The sequence below is a fragment of the Heliconius melpomene genome, chromosome 5 (assembly GCF_056956725.1).
Source record: "Heliconius melpomene rosina isolate 202511_hmr_F chromosome 5, ASM5695672v1, whole genome shotgun sequence".
Taxonomy (NCBI): domain Eukaryota; kingdom Metazoa; phylum Arthropoda; class Insecta; order Lepidoptera; family Nymphalidae; genus Heliconius; species Heliconius melpomene.
In genome coordinates, this window is record NC_140393.1 from 4,033,338 (window position 1) to 4,056,701 (window position 23,364).

At 30.8% G+C, this 23,364-nt stretch overlaps 3 protein-coding genes across 4 annotated transcripts in view; all 3 read left to right on the forward strand.

Moving 5' to 3' along the window:
• LOC146538938 (dual 3',5'-cyclic-AMP and -GMP phosphodiesterase 11-like) overlaps positions 1-6,512 on the forward strand; it is a 122,967-nt gene extending 116,455 nt beyond the window's left edge. Inside the window, exons 15-20 of the mRNA XM_085185931.1 lie at positions 999-1,253; positions 2,096-2,205; positions 2,664-2,852; positions 3,324-3,549; positions 3,822-3,905; positions 4,155-6,512. Coding sequence (XP_085042057.1) covers positions 999-1,253; positions 2,096-2,205; positions 2,664-2,852; positions 3,324-3,549; positions 3,822-3,905; positions 4,155-4,478 — 1,188 coding nt within the window. The 3' untranslated portion in view covers positions 4,479-6,512. The remainder of the gene's footprint in view (positions 1-998; positions 1,254-2,095; positions 2,206-2,663; positions 2,853-3,323; positions 3,550-3,821; positions 3,906-4,154) is intronic.
• Positions 6,513-7,654: 1,142 nt separating this feature from the next.
• The window catches only part of LOC146538939 (long-chain-fatty-acid--CoA ligase 5), a 56,228-nt gene continuing 40,518 nt past the window's right edge, over positions 7,655-23,364 (forward strand). Inside the window, exons 1-2 of one of the 2 annotated variants that reach the window (XM_085185321.1) lie at positions 7,655-7,733; positions 11,697-11,735. In XM_085185321.1, coding sequence (XP_085041447.1) covers positions 11,726-11,735 — 10 coding nt within the window. In that variant the 5' untranslated portion in view covers positions 7,655-7,733; positions 11,697-11,725. Of the gene's footprint in view, positions 7,734-9,187; positions 9,431-11,696; positions 11,736-23,364 lie in introns of those variants that run through there. The other variant, XM_085185320.1, reaches the window with a different exon arrangement.
• LOC146538940 (uncharacterized) lies at positions 7,758-8,521 on the forward strand. Its single transcript, XM_085185324.1, has one exon. It carries the CDS (start codon positions 7,758-7,760, stop codon positions 8,436-8,438), a length of 681 nt encoding a protein of 226 aa, XP_085041450.1. The 3' UTR covers positions 8,439-8,521.

Consider the following 23,364-nt stretch of genomic DNA (forward strand, 5'->3'; position numbering starts at 1 on the left):
TTCACCAATAGTTTCCCTATATTTTATATTGTTATGCAAAATAGAAGAAGGTTATGAGTAAAAGGTTTTATTCATAAAATAATAAGAAGATCCGTTTAATTACTTACAACCTGTTAAAACACAAAAATATTCCAATAATATAGATGTAGATTTTTTATAAATATTAGCATTCGAAACGTCTTGGAGTTGTGCCACTTTTGCTCTGGCTGCCCTAATTGTATGCTATATTGTAGTCTGAAGTTTATCATACCAGCTTTATGATATCATTTAACATATGAGCTGTGTTCATGAGACAGACAGTCTTTCAAATGTATCTCATATTTTAAAGACAAAGGGAATTAGCTATACATCGTCCTGTAAGATTAAATTTAATTAGGAAACTCTTCATAAAATATACATAACAGTCTTACTTTATATAATGTGACAGCAATTTCGTACATTTCTCTCCGTCGTGGCGCAGCGGCAGAAGGGTGTGACTGTAACGCGGCGTTAAGGTCTGCCACTCAACACGCAATACCTCCAGAATTCGGCACAAAGTGGGGAACGGTGTGTCACTAGGTTCCCTCTGCCTACCTTGCTGTTTGCGGGATACAGCGTGAAGCTGATTAAAAAATAATAATAGAAAATATTGAAGCTCAATCGATATAATATAGTATTGTCAGTATATTCGTATGTTTTTATTATGAATGAAAGACGAACCAGGTTGAGATCGTGATTCTTATAAATTTGACTACTTGACACCTTCACTCTCGTTACAGCATTATTAAGAAATGCAGACATTATTATAGAGATTATATTAGTAAAATAATGGTTATAACTGATATACACTCTACAATATATAGTGATTAACTTCGTTACATTTCTCCGTTTTGAGTATCATTTAATTTTCCGTTATCAAAATCTTTGAAAATTTCGTATTAAACGACAACTTCTCCTATATTCTGTAAGATATAATAATAAACAATATAAATATGAATAACAAATCACATCTTTCACAGAATCTCAGGGTACCCTCCTCAGTCCACTTCAATCTCCACGAGCTCGCGTTCGACGACATAGACATGACAGACGACGATACCCTGCGCGCCTGTCTTCGGATGTTCCTGGATCTCGACTTCGTGGAGCGGTTCCACATAGATTACAGCGTTCTCTGCCGGTGGTTGCTGAGCGTCAAGAAGAACTACCGCAATGTAACCTATCACAATTGGAGGCACGCGTTTAACGTCGCCCAGATGATGTTCGCTATATTGACAGTAAGTTTTGTATAAGAACTAGGAAGTAGGTTGTAGGAAAATTTATAAATATTTAGCAACTTTAGCTTTTCTCTTTATCTTAGGGAATGTATTTAGATTGTAGTTTGAATTTCCTTTAGTCTTTGTAAGTGGATATTTTCTTTTTGTTTGTGATTTGCAAACGATTTAGGGTTATTGGTTTAATTCAAATCTTTTTAGTCAAGTTTAAATAATATATTTTTTATATATTTATATTAAAAACAATTGTAAGGTCAGTCGTGATGCATGCGACTACAAACCTCACGATTTATGGATTCAATTTCCACTCGAGGAAATGAAATATTGGATAAATTTTCATTTATTCGCCCTGGTAACGAGGCAAAAGTGCAGCAATGATGTTCCGGTACTCCACACGCAATGCCTCCAGAATTTTGCGGAATGTGAAGAACGGAGTGCTTTAACACTAGGTTCTTTCAGACTAACCTGCTACGCGGGATACTACTGTATCTCGAAAGTAGCAGGCTAAAGAACAATTTTAATTTGAATTAAATATCCAAGGTGACAAGCATATTTATAGTAATCGCCATTTTAAGGACAAAACTTTTACATTAATTAATTACCTCAACTTTAGATTTTTACTATTTTTATATTTTTCTTCCTTAAATTAAAATATATGCTATATATGCTATTTATTTTTGATTATTAAATATTAATAATAGTATAAAATTATATTGACATTTTAAATATTGAGCTTAATTACGTTCATTACTAAATGGCATATTGTGTCTGTTTATAATCCTTATTGTATTTAATTGTAGTGAAAATTAATTATTTTGATATTTAATCTATATTATATATTCCAGGAAACGCAATGGTGGAAGATTTTCGGTGAATTGGAATGCTTGGCTTTAATTATTGGCTGTTTGTGTCACGACCTTGATCATCGGGGGACCAATAACTCTTTTCAAATCAAGTAAATAAATCATTTAATATTTTTAATGTAATATCTATTAATTTCTTGATATTTAAAATATTTATTTTTGTTGCGTAGTGTCTTTTATAATGCAGTTATAGAAAAACAATATTACACACAATAGTGTATTTCAACATGAGAAGAAATACTATACAAAATTACGAACTAAACCTTAACTGCCAAGTTTAACCGATTTGAATTCACAACCACTGCCACCACCAATCACACAACACTTACCCCCATCTGACATCATGTTGTCTACACTAGCATTCATTTGTGTTAATTATCTGAAATGTGAGAATTTATAATGCAAGTAATTTAATAATATAATCAAAAGAAGATTCACTAAGAATTTTATTATAAGTAATAGTGTATAGTATTCGCAATATTTTTTTACTAATTATGGAATAAGAAACCTGTTAATCACCTCATTAATAAGTATTTTCATATTTTTTCAGGGCGTCTTCTCCATTGGCTCAATTATATTCCACTTCAACAATGGAACACCACCACTTCGATCAATGCCTGATGATTCTCAACTCGCCCGGAAATCAAATCCTGGCCAACCTCTCATCAGAGGACTATGAAAAAGTAGTCAAAGTGTTAGAGGACGCCATTCTGTCCACCGATTTAGCTGTATATTTTAGGTAATTTATTTTTATGATTTAGTAAGATTCTCAGTAATTAATTGATATATTATAAATATTGATTTAATATAAAGTATATAATATTATTTTTTCTGAATGAACACTAGTTATTTAAAAAATATGTTTAAATTTTCAAATTTTGTTAATATAATTTACATCTTTTAGAGACATTCGTGCGAATGTAACACGCCAGGCCGATTCCCACTCGGGGGAAGAGATATTTAATATTTTCATTTCATCGCTCTGGTAATAAGGCAAAACGCGTCGTTGAGTTACGCTTCTCATTATGCAATGCTATATGCGGGTCAGAGCGTGAAGTTAAAAAAATATATCTATAAAATTTTACTGGTACTATTAAATTTGGATAAAACATTTAGCCGGAATCCACAAGCGTTGGCTCAAGTTATGAATGTTTTTTTAGAAAATACACATATTTTAACTATTAAATAGCTATTATTACTTCCTCAACAGTAAACGCAACGCATTCATCACACTCGTGGACACGGAGCGTGTCACCCCCTCTTGGGGAACCTGCGACCACCGACGTGGCCTATTACGCGCCATGCTCATGACGGCCTGTGATCTAGCAGCTATTACCAAGCCGTGGCCGGTGGAGAGGCGTGTGGCCGCCTTGGTGGCGGGAGAGTTCTTTAGACAAGGCGATTTGGAGAGGCAGAATCTTAATTTAACGCCCATTGTAAGTAGAATTTAAAATTTAATAATTTTTTTGTTGTTATTTATTATAGAATTTGTTTCTCTCTTGTTAGCTTTAATTAAACGTGGTTGGTCTATGTTTAAAATATATGTACTGTTTCTTCTTGTCTGTTTGCAGATACAAAAAAAACATAAAAGATAAAAAACTCTGCTCACAATATTTACACATATTTCTTTTTATGAAATAAATACTAAATATTTAAAATAGAAAAAAATAGCAAACTCACTCACTAGAATATTTATTGTTATTTTCAGGACATTATGAATAGAGATAAAGAAGATCAGCTTCCGGCGATGCAAGTTAAATTCATCGATTCTATATGCCTGCCCATATATGAGGTAATTTTTGTTTAATAATAAATATTTTTCACATTCAACTTGTCAATTGTCGTTTGATGGTTGGGGAAATTGAATTTTAGGCATGATAATTTCTTTTAAAATATCTATAAATCCAAGCTTTATCATAATTTTATTACTTTTGAAACATTTTTCCATATTATTATTTTTATTAATAAAAAATTACGGCTAAACGTGCGTCTACGTTATAATTTTTAAATCGTCAATAACATTATAAACAATTTTTCACAGGCCTTCGCAGCGTTATCTCCAGCGCTGCAATCAATGCTAGATCGAGTGAAGAGCAACCGCAACCACTGGATCGATCTCTCCAACAGCGACAAATACACCGATTATTCCCTAGAAAAAGAGAACACAGATAGAAATGATAAATCTAGCACCAGCTCCCACGTAGACGATACGGAGAATACCTACGAGGGCGACAGTAGCGGCGCTGTCAGTCTGTCCTCTGACAACTCCAAGTTCGATAACCTCGAGAACCCTGTCGTCGGTTTAGTCAATAACAACGCCCTAACGCTACCGCGGGACCCTAAAATATGTCAACTAAACGATTAGAAACGTCCAGAACCTCATTTAGACCAATAGTTAGATAAGTCACGCTTGTAAATTGATCCTTTTTTTCTTCTTCTGTTGCTATAGACGCCATTTTGAAATATGTCTTCCACTGATATTAAATATTTCTTTCTTTTCAATGAAATATTTTAACAATTTTATTTTCTTATATAGGTCAGTATACAGTGTTTTTAATGTAGTTCTTGGTGGTTTTTTTTTGTTTCATTTATTTTAATATCTCATCGTCCTTTTGTGTCGCTATTGGTCAGAAATGTGTGACAATTTTAAATTTGGAACGCGCTATTGATAATGGTGTGCTTGTGATCACTGATCGTGTTTAGCTTATAACATTGAGAATACTAATTATATTATTCCAAATTCAAAAAAATAAACTAAAATTAACAATTTCAAAAAAATCGAAATTTAAAAATGAATTTATTTTATTTCGACCAATAGATAGATAAGCTGTCATTTGTCATTTTATATTGTAATAATCTGTTTCATTTAAAATGACGAATATGTCTCTGCGTGTGTGATATTTTATGTTTAGATGATAGTCGAATTTGAATTTTACTCGCGACCTTACATATAAACCGTCTAGGGCGAAAAATGAGGAAGTGCGAAGGAATTAGTGTGTAATATCCGACTTACTTACCTCAGTCGTCTATTCCTACTGTAACATGAAAATATTCGTGTGCTAGTTTTAGTATCATTTACGATACTTGTATGTTTTTTAGATTACGACACTTCTAGTGAACGCATTAGAATCGACCGCATCAGGGCCTAACTGTCGTGACATTAGCAGATAAATGACTAAGATACCAAAAATTCTTATATAGCATAGGTATTGTACTAAATTATTCTTTAAAAATATCCAGAAAATGCAAGCTTTTAGTATTGTGATTATTAATTAATTGCACCAGGATTTAATTTTTAATTTTAGAACCTAAGAATGATAGATATCGACGTGTATTTGTATGTGGACAATAATCGTATGATTTTCGATTCGCACTTTTGTAAATAATTATTAACAAAATTAACATTTGTTTTTTTTTAAATCATTTGGTAAGTACTTATTTTGAATAAAAATAATTACAGTTTTTACGTGTTTACGTGTGCTCTAGGAACCGCTGCCTCGCTATCATTGCAGACAAACCATTCCAAATATTATTGTGTTGTCAAAATGCTTAGTTTCAATTAAAATTGCATAAATGTCAATTATATTATAATTATATTGATTGCGTTTAGCATCAGACAATCAAGATTTATTTGTTTACGAACGTTCGGTTTCACGATGGGCTTTAATTACTGAAAACCACCGCTGTGTGTAAATATTGCTCTTGAATTTAATTTTCTTGTCATATAACATTATTTTGATATAATATGACATTTTCTAAAAATAATTCTAAAGAAATTAATTATATATTTATTTTAATATGAGTTTAGAATTTTGACATGAAGTTGTGTTATATCTTTATAATCTGTTCTCACTACATTTGTAATTAGTTGTGGTTACTTAAAAATAACATCGTCTTAGAATATGTCATGTTTCAAAATATCACACGATTTTGTAATGGACATTGGCTATTCGGAAATTGATACAACTTTGCCATAAATCTTTCTCTTACTTATTTAACTAAATAAGGCGAGTTTTAGATCTATGATAATTACTATACTCTCTTGTCTGGTCTTTATATGACTGTTTGTCCCAATATTTTAAAATAAAACTTTGCCAATTTCCTACGGTACAATTATGACCAATTAATATCACTTATTAAAATAAAAAAAATATAATTATTATAATTGGAATAACTCTCTATATAACATTAACTATTTTCATAAAAATCTCAAATTAATCTTGGTAATGAAATATGTACAACGTAAATTTTAAGATTGCTGTAAGTATTATTAGAAATAAATAGAGAAATAATAATTGTAATTCACTATGACGAGTCGTATGGTGTGTGAATAAATATGGAGGTTGTTTTGTTCCAAACAAAAATGTTATTTATTTATGAATAAACAAATTTTGAAATATATGATGACTTTTATTTACACTATTGTTAGATATCTAGACTTTGACTTCCAGTACAGTTCAGTTACATAGTAATTATGTTAGCAAAAAACAAACCGACTCATTAATTATAAAATAAAAAATTATTTGTTAAATTTATATGTTTTTATAACAAAAATAATGTTAGATTTACATTATTTCACTGTAAAAACGTTCCTAGTTTTTTTATGGTAAAAATTAATAGCGTAAGACAAAACTTATTTACATAATGCCTTGGCCAAAATACATATTTAAAAAAAAGAGCGGGAGGCCCTAATGTTATGTTTTCCCGCGTTTTTAATCTGATCTCCGATGTGTGTTTAAGTCAGTTGCTTGTTGTGTTCTAAGGCATTATAAATTAGAATATTATTTTGTTTAACTAGAATTAGTGATTTTATGCAAATAAAGAAGACTTTCGCTTTTTGGAAAAACCGGACTTGGAGTTTTAAGGTAAGGATATATTAGTCTTTCCATAATTTAGTAAAAACATTATTACTTTATAGTTATACTATTATTGCAATAAAAATATGATTTTGAGTTTATTTTTGACTAGCGACCCACGCGTGGATTCTCCGTTTAAACTTATTTTACTGTTATACTATAACCAAATAAATACAAAACCTTTATTTTCCTTTGTTTTCACCTAAATCTGTTTAGTATAGTAATTTTGCTTGAAACTAGAATGTACATCCATTCTCATATAAAGATTTATATATATAAATTTAGTAGGAAGTACTACAATATTATAATATTTGCAATTATATTCTATTTTTACAATTTATTTATTTATACAACTCTTTTACCAATGAGTGAGTTATGATATTTTTTTTGCAATTGATTCAATTTCTTCGCAATTTTCATCCAGCGAAAGATAATTCTTTAAGTGTAGTAAACCTAAGCGACGTTTACGTTATTATTACGTAAAACAATTGAGTAACTACGGAGTCTACGAACTACGAACGTGTTTTCTTGACCTCTTAGCGATTATCTCTTATGAAGACACCTCTTAATTTACTGGCCAAAAATATAAAAAATCCGCAATTAGAAAGTATAGAAACTGGTATTACCAGTATACATAGCGGCGTGCAGCAACTGATATTTTTATCTCAGCCTTATTTGTAATTGGCCAGCTGGCACGAGTGATGTGACGTTTATTTTGAAGTTTTGTTATTATTTACTATTGATCGCTGAAAATATATTTATACGTAAGTTTTTTTTATATAATCAATATGCCTTTATTAGATATTACTAATCCCGCGGTGATAATTTTTCTTATTGAAAATTACCAAAAAGAAAATCGTTTGCGGCTTAACTGGATTCATAAACATTGGGAGCAAATACAGCAGGCGGCTACTCTAAATCGGGAGCCTACCAATTACTATGAAACCGACGTTTTCGCTCATAATATGGTAGGCGGTTTAGCAACAATAACCAGAGACCATGTGGTCGCTGGTCACAACAGACGAAAAATTCCTCTTCGTGACGGTACTTTCATACCAGGTGTTAAGCATCTCAAACATGGCCATTCTCTTGCTGACGTAGGACTTGGCGATCCTAAAGAAGACAAACGCCTTACCAGACCTGATACTGAAACATCGATTGACCCTAAAATGCGTCCAGTGGAACCTGAAATGACGGAGATTATATACAAATCGAAACCAGAATTTGGTAGAGTGCAATATTTGACAAAGCGAACAAAAGTATCGCCCGAGAAGAAGTACTATTTTGCAGAATGTACCAACTTTGATTATGGATGGAGGCTGAATGATAGTGAGTTACGCCAGAAACCGCAGCATGGAAGGTGCTGGCATCTAACCAGAGCTCTGCGTAGTAGGGTAGGCCCACAACCTGACCCGCGCCACTATAAATCGTCTGATCTTCCAGGGAAGTCTAACTGCGCGGGTATTTAGACAGATGGCGCTGTTCCTTGAATTTTGTTTTAATACATTTTCTTTTTAATACAATTTTCTATCTATTATATAAATAAATTATTGAGTATAAATTAAACCAATGTTATATTTTTATCTTAAACGTTATCGTTACATTTGTACCAATTTTTCAAAATATTTCGTTCTAAGTAGTAGTAGTAAGTAATCCAGATATCTTACCATTAAAAAAATCTACTTTATAGTAAATCAGTAGTTATGCATATATATATTTTACTTAAATAAATATATGTGCATTTATTAAAGTATCTACGTACGTAATATACATTTAAAAAAATAATAATGTCCAAATGCTATAATAAATAACAGCTTACAAGAGCTCAAGTATAATAAATTTATTTAAAAAAAATAGTATAAATATATTACACAAATTAAATACATAAATCTTTTGAGTGATTCGCATATAATTTAATATAAATATTTATATTTAACAAGAAGTTATTTTTTTGTAAATTTACAATTACAAGTATTCTGAAGACAGTAATAAATAGCTTAACTACAATAACCCAATTATAATTTCAAATTAAACCGATATCTATGTTCAAAAGAGTAGAAACAAAACAACACTAAAGTAATTTTCAGTTATTTCCATCAATAACAGTGCGCATGTCACTACCCGACGTATCTATCTCTCTTTATTATTTTAAGGAGGGAGAGAGAAATAAAATAACCTAAAAAGCTACGCATGCGTAAATATTTTAGGGGTGAAAAGTCCGTGGTGTGTTTCATGGGGAAGTACGGCCACAGTCACTTTAGGCACCCGTGGGTGCCAATTTACGTGTAATATTTATTTAAATTTTATAATTTTTAATACCTCGTATTCCTATACTTAGGTACAAATTATGAAATCCCTTTGGATGGATAACTATAGCTTTAATTAGTATAGTGCGTGTAGTTTTTAGGGGATTTTTTTAATTGTGATATGTGATATTATTCTCCACAAAATTATATTACAAGTAAGTCCTTATTTATATATACAATATATTATTTATTCTTGAAGAAAATAATATTTTATAATTTTTCTATAATTTTCACAATTTACATATTTAAATTAACTTTATTAGCTAAACATCCTCGCTAACTAATCTCATCTCGGGTTTTAATACTTGAACTCAGCATTTTATTGTCTTCCTTTCTTCAGGCAGCATCTTTATTTATGTAGTAATTACATTATTATTTATTACGCATATAGAGTTGTTTACGTAACTTTTGGCTCTACGTCACTTACATGGCAATAGAAGAATGACGTAGAGTCAAAAGTCAATATATAATATCTTATACACTTTTAGGTGATATAGTTTTAAAAAATATATATGTATTGTCTTTACATAATATAATGATGAATATGCACACTAACTAACTGAATAACTCAAAATCCACTATAATATCTTAACATGCCCTTAACTTATAAAGCGATATCTTTTCAATGAACAAAATTAGCTTATTTATTATTTTATTAATAACTTTAAACATTTTATTAATAAAATTATAATATGTCTGTAATATTAATATAAGTTGTGAACCATACTTTTAATATGTTGTACATACTATATATGTAAATAATTCTATTTAAATTTCAAAATTATAATGTTTAAATAATTGTACCAATATTAGTCGTGTATAAACACGACAAGGTAAAAAATATATATATATTATATCAGAGGAAACTCTACCAAATAGAATTAAAAACTTCAGATACCAAATGGTTTGAAATAAATTTCAGAACGATATTTTAAATTAATTATATATATGAATATTATATTAACATTTTCGTTGCATTAATTGTTGTTGCATATTAAGTTTACATTTAAGACAGGAAGTAAAGTTCAGTTACACAATACTGAATGCGCGATCGTCATGTGACCAGCTGACGCCCGGTAATTGTTTATACCAATAATTTATTATAACTTCTATTCAAATTATATAAACAAGTAGATTCTACAAAAATTGGTATCTAACCTTGATATTTTTATAGATTAGGTATAGTTTATTGTCGCTACAGTATTTTTTTTTGTTTACGCTACATCCCGCATGTAGTAGGGAAGGCAGAGGGAACCTTCTGTTAAGGCTCTATTTCCTACTTTCCGCCGAGTTTTCGAGGTATTGCTTGTAGAGTAGCAGAACTCGCTAATAACTCATTTTCCAAAGCGAAAATATAGTCCATGCTTGTGCTACGTCACGACGACCTCAAATGTAAATGTTGGTTCAAAAGTCATACCAGTACCTATATGTTACATTTTCAAATTTTAATAATACAGTAATAATTGTCGTCTATAGATGTAAAATCTAAGTAATTTAAGGTAATATAGAAATTTAAAGAAAGTTCATTTAAAATTAAAACTAAACACTACCTACTTATTTATAAAAATAAATATAACTGCATTTTGTGTATACTCTCAAGTATGTTATGAGTAATATTTTTCTTGATTCTACAAATGCAAAATCGTTTTTAATACGTAATAAATTCAACTCTTTATTTAAAATCTCAAGTAGGAATCGAACTCACAACCTGTCACATTTCATACGCCTTGTTACATTTAAAAATCCATTAAAAATGTACTGAACAAAGACATTATTATACACTAAGACTCACATGAATATAAATTAAATGTATCATTATATGAAACTAAAAATAATGGTAGGTTGCAATAGGTAGCTGGTAGTTGCTCTACAAAATCATTTAAATAGAAATTACAAAACTAATGTTTTTTTAAATGTTTCCGTACAGCCTAGGAATATTAACGTAAATCAGTGTACTATGTTTTTTTTTTATTCTGACTCATTTTAAATGAAATAATCAACGTTGATGATACCGTCGCGTCGTGGTGCAAAGGGTGAGACTGTAGCGCGAGGGTAATGAGTTCGATCGCCACTCGAGGGAATGAATTATTATTTTCAATTTTTCCCTCTGGCAAAAGCCTGGCGTTCATTTCCGCCACGTCTTAAAAAATTCAGCGGAAAGTGGGGAACGAAGTGTCTTAACTCTAAATTCCCTCTGCCTATCCTGCTGTATGCGGGATACAGCGGGAAAACAGATTTTTATTGAACGTTGTTAAATTTAAATGTATGCTTGTATTCATGAAGTAAATACTTGTTATCACTGTGTCAAGCAACTGAGCGTACAACGGTCTAGTTTACGTGCATTTGACACCTAGCTTCGAGTGTTCAATATATTTATTTGTTATTTGTGATATTAATAATATTATTTCATTTTGTTTGAAGGTCTGCTGTTTAAATAAATCCTGGGAGAGATGTCCAAATGTAAGTATTTTTTATTTTACTATGATATATTTTTATTTATGTTTCGTCCTAGATCACTATAATTATTATATAAATATTATTTTTTAGTGCAACATATTGTTCTTAGATATTATTCGAATGTATAAACGAAAAAACTTTTCTTGCAATTAATTAGAATTTCAAAAATTTTAAATAAAGTTAACATGAAACAAGAAATGGTCCTAGATATTAATTGTCAATATCAATATATCATTCATAGCTACATGCTCCTTTGTAGCTTAACCATCATCAATTTGCTCTCGATAAAACCTAGTGTCTTATTTCTCTGATCTCAAAAAACTTAACTCTTCGACTTATCATATTGTAAATACACCTGTACTTTAAATATATTTCTATTACAAATTTTGTATTTACAATCAATTTTTCAGCTACATATATATATATTATGTAGATGACGCCGTCAGTTGTTATATTATAATATATACTTATATACATGAGTTACGGAACTCAACGCCGCACTTTGCCTTGACACCTGATTTCCTTGACTGGGAATCGAACTCACAACCTGTCACGTTTAGTCACACCGGCACCACGACTGGCATCAACTCAAACTTTATATACTTTAGTTTGTATAAATTCTTTATTTCATACGAGTATATAACCGCAATGCGGGCTATCAAAATTTGAACGCAGCAACTGTTTCCGTTTTGCGTAAGAATTTCGCATCTTTACGCTTTGCTATTAAAATATGATACCATTCGTCTCATATTATATGTTTAAATATAATATAAATAAAATAATTACTAATTTTGTTTAATATAGAATATTTAAATTGAAATTAAAAATTATGTTTTATGTAAAAAAAATACTTAGTAAGTGTTTTAGAAATGAAATACATTTAAAATTTTTACAAATTTATTTAAGGCTATATTCATTAAATAAGGGAATATTCTAGTAAAGCTTATAAAATAAAAGCTAAACACGTTAATAAAAAGCCACAGTTAAAAAAAAGAAAAAAGTAAAAAAAATATACCAAAGCGCGTTTAAGTTACAAGTATTTTTTTTAGCTTTATGCTGTATTACCACATATGAAGCAAGGTAGACTCTATTTTCCCCTCTTTCCGCCAAGTCTTGAGGCATGTTAAGTAGAAGAACTTGACACCGCAGTTTGCCTCGTTAATATAACTAAGAAATAAAATTATTAAATATTTCATTTCCAAGGTGGAATCAAACTCACAACCTATCATCACTTTTACAATTGCTTGTTTGTGCCGCTGCGCCACAACAGGTCTCAGATAACATATTCGATATATATCGATATCTCTGATAATATATCGATATTTTGATAATGTCATTTAACATTATATAAAAAAAAATAATGCCATCCCTTCATTATAGGTAACAAATTCCAAGTTTTAAGTGCTTTACAAAGTCATTAGCAACACTTTAAGTTTTACTAACAACTTGCTCTGACATTAACTTCTACGGGATATTAAATAACAACTCGAGAAATCGATATATGAGAATTGTTTCAGTCACTGCTACCCCACTACGGGGTGGCACTAGAAATCGATTTCAGAAGTTCCGGTAATAGCTACGAGCTCGCGTGACGATAAATATTTAATTTTGTGGATAATAATAATAAATATGAAAGCTCGAATAATTAATATGATTTCACACGCATGTTCTATTCACGATTTTTTCTTTATGGTCTTAGTTTATTATTATAATTAAGGTTATTTATGGCACAGGGCCCCAAATATGCGACTGTACGGGTTCGGTGGGTTCGATTGCGACGGTTGTGGGTTCGAATGCGGATCTTAATGGAAACGGAGTGTCTTAACTTTAGGTTCCCGGGTTCCATCTGGCCACCCTTCCTATTTAGGTACGAGGTACAGCGTGAATGTAAAAAAAAACCTTAGGTGATATTTTGTTAAAAATTACATTGGTTTTTTCGAGTTAGCATCACATGTCGACATAAATTTGATTATTGTCTTAGCGAAATCTTCTTTGTAAAAAAATATTTATGAAAGCTGTAATATTAAATATATCAAAATATAACTAAATATATACTAATATTATAAAGAGGAAACATTTGTTTTTTTTGTATGTATGTTTGTATTGTTTTCATTTTTATATGTTGTTTTTGATACAGCTAAAACAGTAAGGTTATTGTGTCGCACTTAAAATATTCGGTTTCATTAGTAATACTTATTGATCGAGGGTCCATTCCGTAAACACGTGGTGAATGCATCGAAAAATAATGTAGGGGGAAACAGTTGAGTCATTGTATTATTTAATTAGCAGGTGTTTTCATTCTCAATACTTTAAAAAAGTTATATGCTATTTAACAATGAAAGTTCGAAAGTTTTTCGAAGTTTATTTTTACAGCGTGAAGCTCTATCCCGCATATAACAATCCGGGAATATAGTGTCCGGCAGTCGGTTCCACGCATTCCGAGTAATTTTCGATGCATTATGTGTTGAGTTGAACTCAACGGCGCGCTTTACCTCGACGCCAAGGCGAATAAAAAAAATATGAAATATTTCATTTCTTCGAGTCAGGAATGAACCCATAACCTGTCGCGTTTACCGACACACGCGTATGCCTCATTCTGCAAAGATTGCTTGGTGATTACTTGACCTTATAGTTTAGTCATCGTTGTTGTCAACACAGAACAAACAATTCTCAGGCTTAATATAGAAATACAAATATATGTATTACTATTTTTCTCCAAATAATTGAGGAGAATATTATTTACAAAAGTAAAGTACAGTTTGTAGTTAAGACGAAAAGTGCCAAAGAAAATTAGCAAAAAATATCCAAATAAAAACTGACGTATCCAAGTAATATATTGCCGCGTGAAACGTGTTTGATAACGGTAACAACGACGCTACTACGACAATAAAGTGTTAATATTAACCCTCCATTCAGAAATATGCACAATCTTATATGAAAATTTGATATTATACACATTAATTAATATATTATATAAAAAATTCATTTTGCAAAACAAAAACGCTAAATTAGAACTCTACATATTATAGTAACATGTTGAGGATGATTTCCTAATCCGAGGAATTAATTATTATTTATTAATATTTTCATTTGTTCGCACTGTACTAATACCTCATAAATTGGGCGGAAAGTGGAGAACGGAGTATTTTAACACTAGGCTCCTGTTTAACCCGCTATTACGGGATACAGCGTGAAAAAAAAAAAAAATTCAAATAACGTGTTTCCAATTAAACGGATATACAAACGTGATGAGAAATGATTGGTACATTGCACTAAATGCAATTTATACGCGAAGCCATCGGTCAGAGCGACCAGTGCACCAGGTTTGTGGGTCACGCCAACCGGATCCACATTCGAGATGCGGAATTAGAATGCATGGAAGCGTCACGTCATTGTCAAGATCGTGTTGCGGGCAATGACTTACGGTCCAATTTGATCGGTGGTTCTTGATGTTAGGTAACAATGTTATATATCTAGTTTTAACGGTAAAGCTATAAAATTGTTTCTAGAAGTAATTAATTTTATTGATATTTATATATATTTTTTAATGATTAATGACTAATTAGTTTTTATAAATTGTCATATATTCTTTTACGCAGAGTGAGTATAAAATATAGTGACATATGGATGATGTTCTTCTTTTTGATAAGTATAGCATCTCGTATTTTAAATAGTAGAATCCGAACGTTTTTCGACACATTTAAGCAAAAAAAGGTTGAATATTATTATTATATAAATAGAATTTGCATTGCTGAATTGGATTATATATTAATCAATGATAATTATTATTTTGTTAAATTGTAAACAAATATAGCAATTTCAATTATATACGTCAACCAGAGCTGAGGCGAGTTTTAGCGCAGGGGCACGAGCGATCAGGTGTAAACGTGGTTGTTTATTCTATATACACTCGAGGAAATGAAATACTTTATTATTTTCAAATCTTCACTCTTGTAACGAGGCAAACCGCGGCGTTTAGTTCCGCCACTAAAGAATCAGTGCTTTCAGAATTCGGGGGAAAGCGTCTTAAGGCTAGGTTCCTAGGTACCCTCTGCCTACCCTGCTATGTGCTCACTCGAGGAAATGAAATACTTTATTATTTTCAAATCTTCATTCTTGTAAAGAAGCAAAGCGCGGCGTTGGGTTCCGCCACTAAAAAAAATGGTTTCAGAATTCGAGGGATAGTGTCTTAAGGCTAGGTTCCTAGATACCCTCTGCCTACCCTACTAAAAAAATATAACGTACCTACATATTTTTATACATTTTTATTCAAATTTCAACAATAATTGTGAAGAAACGTGATAAAATACTGTTGCATTTGCATAGCACTGCATAAGTACAGTTAGCTGAGCTACAAATTTGGTGGTCGCGTTATCAGTGATCGGCGGATGCGGGTTCAATTAGGAGACATAAAGAGTTGACTGAAGTATTTAGTTTAACCTATTAAATATTTACAGTAAAAACTTATTTTTGGGTCATAATCAGAAAAGTGGACATTTTCGAATTCGTAACGTAACTGATAAGTAACAACACTGATAATGTTTGTTACGAAACTGATGTCATAAGGCATTATACACAACGAAATAAGGATATTATATGAATAAAATATTGTTTTTTTTATTTAATGAGACACAGATTAAAATTTTAAAGATTCAATCGTTGAATTAACAGATTATAAATGTAAGAAGAAAACATAACAAACTGACAATATGAACAATATAATAATGCTAGTTAGTAACGTAATAAACTTATATTTCTAGTTAGGGATCACAAAGTTAATGATAAAATTAAATCCACTTTAAAATATATCAAAATTTGAGTCGTTATCACTGGAATTAAGTTTAATTCTTTGTAAGTGTTTATTCCGCATATCTTCATATTTAATAGGATTGGTCTTTTTAAGACGTTCTCTATATCTTTTATGTATTTCAGCACTTGACATAGGAGCCATGACGCTTACTGAAAATACAAAAATATTTATCAAAAAATAATAATCACAAAATCACAACAAATTTCAGGCAGAATAAAAAATGTCTTTTAACTAAATCGGTGATGAGATTAGCGTGCACAAACACAGACAAACAAGCAAACAAGCAAAAAACTTAAAAATCATTATTTTTGGTTACTTTATTTTATGAAAAGTCACTAATAGTTTTTTTCATATGCCAGCAATTTTTTTTTCTTATATACATATCTTCCATATACAAGCACTGGTTCGATACAATTTTATTATAAACATATATAAGAAAACATTGGTACCGTAATTGTGAACTAGGCTTCATATTTGCTCAATTTCGTTACGTAACGAAATATAACGAAATTGAGAATGAAATCTGAGAAATTCTAACCCTTTTAAATATTTGCTCATAAGCCACGTGTTGCATCTGCAAGCACTGAAGTTCTTTTTTGAGATTTTGTAAAAAGAAGCAAATAACATAAACAAGAAAACGAAATTATAGAATACTTACCAAAATAAAAGCCGTTTATAACCCTGAGATGAATTTCACGCATTCCCTCTAAAACATTTGAACCCCTCTACTGCTGCGAGAACACTACTTGTTGTAGCTACGACAGCATTGACTTTTAGAAGTATGGTGCCACAACAAAAAACAATATTAAACACCATCCAAAATAATTGCGTTCATAATTTAATTGTACGTTACTAGCCCTGAGTAACAAAAAGACAATATTTTGGGACAAATTTACTTAACTAATATATATTGTTTATTAAATAATGTATCAATAAAAGTAGTTCTATTTAATATTATGCATAAAGTAAAGTAATATAAACATACCTGAAATCAAATAAAACCATAAACATTCGTAACAAATCAATTCTTAAAAAGTAAAGTGGTGAATGGGACACGAAAAATTGTATGGAAGCATTTTGAAAGGTTTTTTGCAACTAACAACAAATACTATTATTTGCCATAATACATTTAAAATATTACAAAAATCTTTAAGTTAATAAATAAATTTATCGTAAATGGCAAAATATTTAAATTATCTTTAAAATTGTATTTTTAAAACGCATTCAAAGTAGCGGGACAAGAAAAGACACAAAAAGGACACTTTTTCTGATTATGACCCTTTTATAGTAAAAACTACTAGTATTATTATTTGGCTGTTGTGATATTTATATTTACTTTAGTTTAGCTTTAGTTAAGTATAGGTTTTTAAATGTTTTCTTATTATTTTTTACAATTGATAACATATCATTATTAAATATACATAATGTAAAAAGCATGTTTTTTTGTATTTTATTATCGCTAGAAGAAGAAAAAGCGGTTTCACGTAAAATAACGAAACTTAAATGTTATTGAATTTCAGACATTTCTTTTTTCTCTATTCGGTCGTCACATTTTTTTATATTTCAAATAATTAATTAAACCGAGTTTCATAATAGCAACAGCAATAGTTTTTGCTTATTAAAATATTTGGCTTGTATAAGATTTCGTCTGTCATCAATTAAAATGCCGACGTATTTCAGAATGTTACCTTGGGAGATACCATCTTCGTTTTTGCAAACCTAAAACTCTGTTTGGAATTTCTTTGTCTTGGTCGATGGGTTTTAGAAAATAAAACACGATATTATTTATTCGGCTTTTGAATTTTTCGTAGAATTGTCGTGTTGCTAAGTCTGTTTCGCAGGAGGTATCAAATATATTAACATTTTGTTTAGTCAAAGAATGTAGGATTATAAATAATACGAATTGTCTTTATTTAATAATATATTTAGATATTTATATCATAGTAAAAAAAAACAGCTTCACGCTGCATCCCGCACACAGCAGGGTAGAGGGAACTTAGTGGAAAGACACTCCGTTCCCCACTTTGTATGTGTATATCATAGTATAATATTGCATATATATTAAAAAATTCGTGTTATTTTCTATTTAATTATAATAAATAGCTTATCTGAATATTTAATATGATGATTTACATTATTAGAAAAAATCTATAGGTACATTCGTGCAAAGTTAACAAAAATTAAATTTTTAATTAAAAAAGAAACCCATTTTATCGAAGTCTTTGTTAAAATATTTGTCTATATAAAAAGTTTTAATCGTCTATGGAAAACGTTTAAAATATACGCCGCTAAAAACTTTCGTGCGCTTTTATTTTTCCGACTCTTCGAAATTTTCTAATTCTCTGAACCGACACGCCGAAAACATAAGATGGCTGGGTCGTTGACCCCCCAATAAGTCCGGTCCTGGCTCACAACAGATATGATTCGATAGATAACTGTAAAGATATTTTTTATCGATTATTATATATTCGATTCGTGTTCAAATATTTTTTTTTCAACTATAAATAAATAGTCGTTGTTTTTTTTTATATAAGTAAAACGTCACTAGCGTAGAAAATTACAAATATAAAACAATCTTATCATTCAATAGGAACGAATTGATACCGTTAGCCTTGTCAAGTACAATTATTGTCATAGAGCTACGAAGGAAATGTGAGTAGGCTGATTGATGGTAAAACTTTAATTGGATATAGCGTTTATTATGAGAAATCCTGTCTTAATTTAACAACGGAACAACGGAACAGTTGAAAACGGTATATTTTTTATTATTTTATTATAGGTATATACGAGTATACTGAGTGAAGACGTCTGCGATGACTAAAATTACAAAAGTCTCGTTATGTTAATTAAGTAAACATTCCCATATATTATTTCTGGGCATGGTCTTTACCTTTGCACAGAAATGTTCGTGTAATGGAAATGTTTTTTGTTTCGTTTTTAATATTTCTTAGATAGCAGACTATTCTGGTGTGGGCACGGACCCCCCATCCCCACTTCCTACGCCCATGCCCATAACATCCGTCGTATTGTCAGATATTATTTTGTAAATTATGTATAGAGCGATTTAGTATCAAACAAAGAACAATGGTCAGTATGTTTTTTGTTCAATTATACGTAAACTGGATCAAAAACATCGCATAACTGCTCATGAGCGTGACACAACACGCAGCAAGTTTATGACTTCCATCCGCTCGCCCGCAAAGACTAAGGATCTGTTAAACCAGGGACTAGGTTCTTGTTAACTTACTTAATCAGAATGCTGATGATGCTGAAGATCGAAGATGTCTGAAAAATAATTTGAAATTTATTCACCAAATATTAATGGAGGCCGTCGTAGCGCTGGTGCATAAGGATGTGATTGTAAAGTGACAGTCGTTAATTCGATTCTCACTCCCCCGAGTTATGCACTTTTATTTATTAATATTTTTATTTCTTCGCTCTAGTGCTAGGGTTGATACCGAAAGCTCGAAAATTCGGCTGAAAGTGGCAGACCGAGTGTTTTAACACTAGGTTTCCTCTGTCTACCCTGGTATATGAAAAATAATATTGATGAAACAGATATTAGTAATAAAAAAAACTATAGAATAAAATGTTTTATTATTTGTATGGATGTATTATTATTAATATGAATGTAGGTACGTATGTCGGTTTTAATTTCATATTATTTTTTTAAAAAATATAACAAAGTCACTCATTATAGTTGTAAATGCTTAGTCTAAAATATATTAATCTTAGATATAAAGCACTCTATTCAGGTTGTGATGATTTGGTTATTTTAAATATTACTTAAAGATCCCCATAAATGAATGTTGTTTAATATACCTATTAATTACCTAAGCTTATTAAGATGATATTTGTTTTGGGGCTCACCATCAAAAAGAAATAAAAAATTAATATATAAATCTTTATTAGAACATAGTACGTGTTATAGGCGCTACAATAATTTACAATTTTGCTTACAATTGCTTATGTTCAATACATTATCAACGTTGTTTTAATTAAGTTGTAAAGTGTTATATTACATTGCAATTCAGCTCAATAGTATTTAATATAAACCTTATAAAAATTATATTTTAATTAGTTGCGATATTTGATATCGATAAAGACGAATTAGTTTCGCTTATTGTCATATAATTAATTTGATTTATTTACATTTAATTGTTATTGTATTCTTTAAAAAACCTTCCATGAAAAGTACATCGATTTTTTAATTAAAGCATGGTCATGAAGTTTATACTATAACGAAATCTTTTAACTAACATAAATTAGGCAAATCCAATAAATCTATTAACGAACGAAATATACCTAATTATATGAAAACACCTATAAAATGTAACCTCTGTTACATTACTCTTTGGTACTAGTAGAGTAGATAAGCCTGACTCTATCTATTCGTACACCGTTATTCGACATAGTAACCGCAAAGGGGAGATTAATGTAACCTGCGCCGGCGCAGTAAGGGCTAGTTACCTATGTTTACCTATTTATCATGATTTTATTTGAAGAATAATTTAAATATTATAATATTATGTTTTTTTTTGCTCTATGTTGTATACACAGAAGGGTAGAAAACCTGGTATAAAAACACTCCGTTCCTCATTTTTCTTCGAATTCTGGAGGTATTCCGTGTTGAGTGGCGGAACCCAAGGCTGCTTTGCCTGGACATTAGAGCAAAGAAATGAAAATATTAAATGTTTCATTTTCCCGAGTGGGAATTGAATCCACAATCTATCGCGCTTACAGTCACTAGCTTTTTAAAAATATTATGTTTAACAAAATAATAGTTTGTTATGAAATTTATATATCTACTAAACGCGTAGCCTATATACAACTATCATAGCAAAAATAATCATAAATGTAAATATGTATAGAATAAAATAAAAAAAGTTAATAAAAATTTAATAAAGGCTATGTTTGTTAGGACCTTCTTCCTTTTATAACATCCGGTTTTTCTTTTCGATCTAATGAGCCTTAGCGTTGGAGACGAACCTCAGCAGATAGAGACGATTTTATCGAACGAAATATCGATCAATTCTTCTCCAAATCCTCTCTAGACCCTCCTAGGCCTGAAGTTTATAGATTTTTAATTAATATTATTTCTAAGACCCATTTAGGTAGTTTTAAATTACTATGCCTAATTATGAAGTATGTATAGTTATAGTCAAAAGTGGGCCAAATTAGCGTGAGCTGTTCACTCGACAAAGCTTTAAGCTCGACCGGTTGATAGGACGTCGACCCCACAACCTACTGTCTGTTTTGTACATAATATAAATAATAAGTAATTATATATTATTATATTATAAAACATAAGGACTTGTGAGCTTTGTTAAAAGAATATATAAAAATATATAATAGTGTGGCTGTAATCGCGACAGGTTCTGGGTTCGAGTCCCACTCGAGGAAGTGAAATATTTATTTACGTTTATATTTCCATTTCTTCGCTCTGGTGTCGAGGCAAAGCGAGGAGTTAAGTTCTGCTCCTCAACACGCAATGCCTCCAGAATTCGGCAGAAAGTGGGGAACGGTCTTCTTAACACTAGGTTCCCTCTGCCTACCCTGCTGTGTGCGGGATACAGCGTGACGCTAAAAAAATATATATAATATATAAAAATTCTGATAAGTGTTATAACAAACCAAACAGATACACGCTATCCTGCAACCCGAGGCCGTCGTGGCACAGTGCCTGTCATCGCGTAGGTTGTGGGTTCGATTCCCACTCGAGGAAATTAAATATTTAATATTATATTGTCATTTCTTCGCTCTGGTAACGAGGCACACGTGCCTGTTTATCAACCGTGTGATCTCTATATCATGAATGTTAATGTATTTAAAGTAGGTACTTGAGCATTGAGTATATTTCTGCATATGGAAATGTATAATATGTAAACATTACATAAAATATTATTATTTTTATTAATATATTTTTTTATATTAATAATACTCGTGCATGTATATAATAAGGGTGGTCTGGATAATTTCAGAGAAAAGTGCAATGTTTTTTTTTTTATTTTCCTTATTTTTTCCGTACATTAAAAGCTAACATTCATTTTATAAATTATTCAGGCCAGGAGTGGCGTTGGGGCACAAAGTGTGACTGTTAACGCGACTGGTGGTAGGTTCGATCCCCACTCGAGAAAATTAAATATTTATTTAAATTTATATTTCCGTTTCTTCGCTCTGGTGTCAAGATACAGCACGGCGTTGAATCCCGCCATTTAGTAGCCAATGGCTACAGAATTCAGCGGGAAGTGAGAAGCGGAGTGCCTTAACACTAGGCTCCCTCTGCCTATCCAGCTACATGCAGAAGACGAGAAAAAAAAACGTTAAATGTACGTACAGTATTATTTGCTTATCGTGTTGAATTAACACGGCTTATTTGTTTACAATTGATAAACACAAACAACACGTACGATTGTAATTCCGGTAATTATAGTTCAGTCTTTAGAACTAAGAATGTGTGATATATGTAGATAATGTTTACAATTCCTGTTGAATTAATTATCTAAGGCCAATGAACTAATTATATATAAATATATTTTTAATTCAATCAACACATTATATTTCGCCTATCCATACCTATATTATAAATTCGAAAGTAACTCTGTCTGTCTGTCTTTTATGCGATCAGGCCCAAACCACTAATTTAATTGTGTTAAAACACTCATATAGAGATACTTGAGGGTCTCGGGATGAACGTAGGATACTTTTTTCTCATATTTGTAATATTTTCGATATATACCAATATATTAAAATACTTATTAATTTGACATGCAATTTATTCCGCCATGTTAATAACAACCGTCGCTATGCGACCGTTGCTAA